General features: G+C 47.5%; 1 protein-coding gene across 1 annotated transcript in view; it reads left to right on the forward strand.

Moving 5' to 3' along the window:
• Positions 1–6,174, forward strand: part of CPSF3L (cleavage and polyadenylation specific factor 3-like) — a 9,732-nt gene extending 3,558 nt beyond the window's left edge. The window contains 12 exon segments of the mRNA XM_009080439.1: positions 414–492; positions 494–562; positions 984–1,048; positions 1,385–1,574; positions 1,881–1,964; positions 2,220–2,309; positions 2,790–2,952; positions 3,167–3,274; positions 3,818–3,879; positions 4,290–4,432; positions 4,987–5,116; positions 6,092–6,174. Coding sequence (XP_009078687.1) covers positions 414–492; positions 494–562; positions 984–1,048; positions 1,385–1,574; positions 1,881–1,964; positions 2,220–2,309; positions 2,790–2,952; positions 3,167–3,274; positions 3,818–3,879; positions 4,290–4,432; positions 4,987–5,116; positions 6,092–6,157 — 1,249 coding nt within the window. The 3' untranslated portion in view covers positions 6,158–6,174.

Below are 6,174 nucleotides of genomic sequence, written 5' to 3' on the forward strand. Positions count from 1 at the left end.
CTTTTTCCTTTTCTTTTTCCTTTTCTTTTTCCTTTCTCCTTTGTCTTTCTGTCTTCCCCTTCCCCTTCCTTCCTATTTTTCCTTTACATTTTCCTTTCCTTTTTCCTTTTCTTTTTCCTTTTCCTTTCTCCTTTTCCTTTCTCCTTTGTCTTTCTGTCTTCCCCTTCCCCTTCCTTCCTATTTTTCCTTTACATTTTGCCTTTCTCTTTTCATTTTTCCTTTCTCTTTTCATTTTACTTTTCCTTTACATTTTTCCCCAGCAGCCTCAGGTAGCTTTGGACAAGCCAAGGGACACTGTGTACCTGTTTGCCATCTGCAAATGGACACACAGACATTCCTCACCATCTTTGGGACCTGCAGATGAGAAATGGCATCTCCTAACTTGTTCTTTTTTTAAAATCTCTCCTGCTCAGAGCTGCCTGGATTGACAAGTGTCGCCCAGACCTGCTGATCAGTGAATCCACCTATGCCACAACCATCAGAGACTCCAAACGCTGCAGGGCGCTGCAGGAAAAGAGACTTTCGGAAGAAGGTTCACGAGACTGTGGAAAGAGGAGGGAAGGTACAGTGTCCATATCCATCCATAATGCCAGAATTGTTCCTCTCAGTTCATTGGTCTCAGATTATCCAGGAGGGAACAGCAAACTCCCCTCAGTCTGTGCACATTGGGGTGTGAGTGCCTTTCAGTCCAAAGTGCAGAACATTCCTGGGAAGAGAGAGGTCAGGAAAAGGGTAGCAGAAAGTGAGAGGGAACTGAGGGACAGTTCAGAGACAACACCACTCCGTTGCCATTTAATTGTGGCTGCCCCAACCCTGGCAGTGTTTATTCCAGGCTGGATCAAGCCTTGAGCAACCTGCTCTGGTGGGAGGTGTCTCTGCCTAGGACTGGATTATCTCTAAGCTCCATTCCAACCCCTGAACATCCTCTGATCCAATGATAATACTGTTTGGCTTTCACACACTAAATCCCACCTCAATTGCAGGTTCTTATCCCAGTTTTTGCCCTTGGACGTGCCCAGGAACTTTGCATTTTATTGGAAACTTTCTGGTGAGTGCAGTGTCTGTGCCTTTCCCACCTCCTTTGTGCCCTTCTTTGTACTCCTGGCAGGTTCCTGTGCTTCTTCCCTGTCTGATGAGTATTTGTACTGGCTGGAAGTTGTCTGTAGTGGGTGAGGAGGGGAATTGGACTAGAAGAACTGGAGCCTACTTGGTAGTAGGTTATTATAGAGGGATGTGGCATTGCCATAGATTGATTTAGAGCTCATGAGAGTAGGGAATGCACACAAAAACCTCTGGGACACTACCCAGGTTTGTGCATTTCCAGCAGGGATAAGCAGGATCCCACTTTGACCCTCACAGGTCTCTCTGACACTTCTTTCTCCAGGGAAAGAATGAACCTGAAGGCTCCAATTTACTTCTCCACGGGGCTGACAGAGAAGGCAAATCATTACTACAAACTCTTCATCACTTGGACTAACCAGAAAATCCGGAAAACGTTTGTGCAGAGGAACATGTTTGAGTTCAAACACATCAAAGCCTTCGACAGAGCCTTTGCAGACAACCCAGGGCCTATGGTAGGTGGTTGGGAGGGAGAGGCAGATACCAAAGTGGGTTTATTTCTGCCTGGTTTATTAGGTACCATCATCAAACCATTCAGAGTTTTCATTACACACTATGGATGCTCATAAATAGGTCCCAAAACAGTTCAGCTCATGTGAAAATGAGACAAAGTGAGGACAAAAAATCCCTATTTGGTGTAGGAAGTGTCTGTGATGTGTGTTAGTAATAAATATTCTGCACAGATTTAGGATGGTTTTATATTATCATGGAGAAAAAAACCTGATTTCCTTGGTGATTTATGGCCTGTGTTTGAATTGCAGGTGGTGTTTGCAACCCCTGGAATGCTGCATGCAGGACAGTCCCTCCAGATCTTCAGGAAATGGGCAGGGAATGAAAAGAATATGGTAAGACTTTAGCTGCTTGAGTGATACTTCATGTTGATGTGACAGTGGCACTGGCACAGAGGGTGCAGAAAAGCTTTTCCTGAGCCTCTGGGATGAAATGCTGAGGTCTCTCCTGACCCAGCCCAGGGCAAAGCTCTTCCAGGCTCTGAATTGAGCTTTTCCAAGCTCTGGATTATGCATTTATGGCTATTTTTGGTTACCAGCTGTGCCAGGCCCAGTCCAAGGGCAGAGTTTGACTTTCTGGTCTCCCCACAGGTGATCATGCCTGGCTACTGTGTGCAGGGAACTGTGGGCCACAAGATCCTGAGTGGGCAACGCAAGCTGGAGATGGAAGGGAGACAAATTGTAAGTTTTCTTTTCAAGCTCTGCAGCATTTCAGGTGCTGAGTTAGCCACCATGTCCTGGCAATGGGAATGTGCTGCATCCAACACTTGGAAACACTTCAGATTAACATTTTCTTTAGAGTTGGACTCATTTTTAAATTTTTTTTTCCCCTTTGTGTTGTTTTCTGCCATGAAAGTCTTAAGGACAAATTTGTGATGTTTAATCCTGAGGCCTAATTAGTCAAATAGATTCAAATGATACTATTTAAAGGAAAATAGGGATATTAAACTGATCCTGTCCTTAAGTATTGATTTGTTTTGTGGCGTGTGACAAGTATTGTGCTCAAAAATTGGGAATTGGGTGCTTTAAGTCATTGGAAGGTTTTCTTTAAGGCAATTTAGGTGTTCTCCTTCCTCCTTTAAACTGAGAGGAGTGTGTGTCTGTGTGTAGTGAGCCAAAGCAATTCCCAGTTCCCAAATCCTGTGCTCTGCTCCTCCCCAGCTGGAAGTGAAGATGCAGGTGGAGTACATGTCCTTCAGTGCCCACGCAGATGCCAAGGGGATAATGCAGCTGATCCGCCAGGCTGAGCCAAGGAATGTGCTCCTGGTCCATGGGGAAGCCAAGAAAATGGAGTTCCTGAAGCAGAAAATAGAGCAGGAATTCCGTAGGTATCCATGTGTGTTGGGGCTGTGGATCCCCTATCCCTCAGCAGAGTCAGGTGTCATGGCATGGACTGTCACCCTCAAGAAACTGCTGTCTGTGACCCCTTAATGAACATGTTCATTAAGCCTAGTTAATTGTAACGACCCTTTGGATTTGTTCTGTCCTGGTTGAGCTCTTCCTGCTGCCTCAGCCCTGACAGTTTGTTCCCGTTGCAGATGTCAGCTGCTTCATGCCTGCCAATGGGGAGACCACCACCATCTTCACCAACCCCAGCATCCCTGTGGACATCTCCCTGGGGCTCCTCAAGAGAGAAACAGCCATAGGTGACACTTCACCCCCAATTCCCTCCCTCAGGCCCTGCTGCTCCATAGTGCTGGGAGCAGATTAACCACTGCACGTGGCAGTTTTGCTCTGGTCTAGTGGACAGGGTGGTGATCAAAGGTTGGATTTGATGATCTTGGAGGTCTTTTCCAACCTGAATTATTCTGTGAGATGTACAGTGAGTGATGTTCAAAACCAGCTGCACACACACTGCCTTGTTTGCTGCTAGGAAACCAAAACCATGTGAGCTTTTAGGAGCTGGGGCTGGTAACTGGGATCACTTTTAGAAACCCAGTGTAGAACAATAACCTAAACCCTCTGAGCTGAGGAAGAGGCAGCTGTGCTGTCTTAGAGACCAGACACGGGTTCTTAGTGCCAGTAGCTCTGATATTGGTGCAGCACCATTAGTGCACTTTAGCAGAGGAGAAAGGTGTAGGGTTTTAGTGTCTGAACCTCAGCAGGGCCTCAGATCCAATCTGTTTTGTGGGAAAAGTCAGTCCCTCGTGGATAACCATGTTGTTTTTCCTCCACTGGCCTTGGTTCAGGTCCCTTACCAGATGCCAAGAAGCCAAAGCTCATGCATGGCACCTTACTCATGAAGGATAACGTAAGTAAGAGATTTCTTCCCCTTGTCTTGTGTCCTCTGTACGAGTGTGTTGTCATTCCCATGAGTTCTGGTTGCACCAGGCACCAAAATCCAGGGAAGCACTTCTTGTTTCTAGACAAGAAGGTGCCACGGGGGGAGTTTTGACTCTGTAACCTCATGTTTATGTTCATACATCATTCCCCTGAGACAGGTTTAATGAGCTGCCAGAGAGAACTTTAGTTATGGTAAAGAAAGGACAGGGATGTTATTGAACAGGACATTTTGCCAGTCTGACCTTGTCCTTTTGCTGCTGTTACCGAGACAGCTCCGAGGTGCAAGAGGAATACTCTTCCCTGCCTCAGTGAGCAGAGGGGAGGAATGCAGCCCCAGGAATGGATCCAGAGCATGGATTTGTCCTTTTTTCCCTGCAGAGCTTCCGCCTGGTTTCCTCTGAGCAGGCCCTGAAGGAGCTGGGCCTGGCCGAGCACCAGCTGCGCTTCACCTGCCGCGTGCACATCCAGGACCCGCGCAAGGAGCACGAGACAGTGCTCAGGGTCTACAACCACCTCAAGGGGTGAGGCCCTGCCTGCCTGGGGGATTGAGCCCAGGGCTGGGATGTTTCCTGGGGAGGGAGTTGAGCTTATCACTCCTCAGAGGTGTTTGGGCACTGAACAGCTCCCCAGGGCTGGTCACAGCCCCAAACCTGACAGAGCTCATGGAGTGTTTGGCCAACACTCCCAGGCACAGGGTGCATTGTTGGGGTGTCCGTGCAGGGACAGGAGTTGGACTGATGATCCTTGTGGGTCCCTTCAGCTTCCCCAGCACATGTCCCACAGGTGCCTTAAAGGCTGTTTGTCCCACCAGGTGGGTCTGGAGTGCCTTGCCCAGAGGAACAGGGCTCAGATTGGAGTTAGATCTATCAGGAAATCCAGCAATAAATTCTGTAGGAAATCCTCCATGATTAATACAAGCCCCAAGCTAAGCAAGCTGAGGCTCAGCCTCATTCTCCCTTCCCTGGGCTCACACACAGCCAGAAGGAGGAACAGCAGGTTGGGGGCTGGGATGGAGCCCCAGGGGTGAGCTGTGTGCATGTCCATCCCAAATCCATCCTGTTTTCTCTCTTACCAGGGTCCTGAAGGATTACTCAGTGCAGCATCTCCCTGATGGCTCTATAACTGTGGAGTCCATTCTTATCCAGGCCACAGCACACTCAGAGGATCAGGGAACCAAAGTCCTGCTCGTGTCCTGGACATACCAGGTAGGAACACCTGAACACATTTTTCTGGGCCTTAATTCCTTACAGTCCAAACCTGCCCTGGGGGTGGCTGTGAGGGTTGAGCCTTCCTCACTCTGGTTTTGAAGAAGATCAGGTGAGTCACTGGTGTTTTCTTGACCAGTACAAGCTGAATTCGGTGCTCACTTGGGACCATTGAACTCCAGGCAACTTCTGGAGTAATTACACTTAGTTAATTACAAATCTGTGTTTCGAGGCCACTGAGCTGTATCTCTGCTGCTGTGGAGAGTGTGGAGGTGTTTTACATTGTATTTCTTAGAGGTAAAACTCTGAAACTAGTAGAAAACTGTGTCTAATCTTAGCACTATTTTATCAGACAGTCATTACATTCAAAGGAGTCTCTATGGCTATAAGATTCAATTCTCTTTCCAGCAAGGAAACACCTTTTGAAGGCAAAGCAACACAATCAATGGTCCTTTGCTCCTTGCTTTCAGGAGTGATGATTTTCCTCAGAAAATTTCCATCCCTCAGGTGCAGCCACCAGTTCCTTTGAGAAAGGGCAGGTTTACACCCATATTTTCAAGGAACACCTAGAAGTGCAGCCAGTTCCTTTGAGAAAGGACAGGTTTGCACCCATATTTTCAAGGAACACCTAGAAATGCGTTTGTGGCTAAGTCTCCATATTTGAACACAGCTGATTTCAGCCTATTTTGAGGTATCAGAGCTAAATTCACTGCCTCAAGTGGGACAGGCAAGTAGGAGATTTTCCTTTCATCCCATTTCTCTTTCTGCTCTCCAGGATGAGGTTCCTTTGAGAAAGGACAGGTTTGCACCCATATTTTCAAGGAACACCTAGAAATGCGTTTGTGGCTAAGTCTCCATATTTGAACACAGCTGATTTCAGCCTATTTTGAGGTATCAGAGCTAAATTCACTGCCTCAAGTGGGACAGGCAAGTAGGAGATTTTCCTTTCATCCCATTTCTCTTTCTGCTCTCCAGGATGAGGAGCTGGGCAGCTATCTCACCTCTCTGCTGAAGAAAGGCCTTCCCCAGAGCACAACCTGAGAGCAGAGCACAGGAGG

This window comes from Acanthisitta chloris, unplaced genomic scaffold (genome assembly GCF_000695815.1).
Source record: "Acanthisitta chloris isolate BGI_N310 unplaced genomic scaffold, ASM69581v1 scaffold33078, whole genome shotgun sequence".
In the NCBI taxonomy this organism is placed as follows: Eukaryota; Metazoa; Chordata; class Aves; order Passeriformes; family Acanthisittidae; genus Acanthisitta; species Acanthisitta chloris.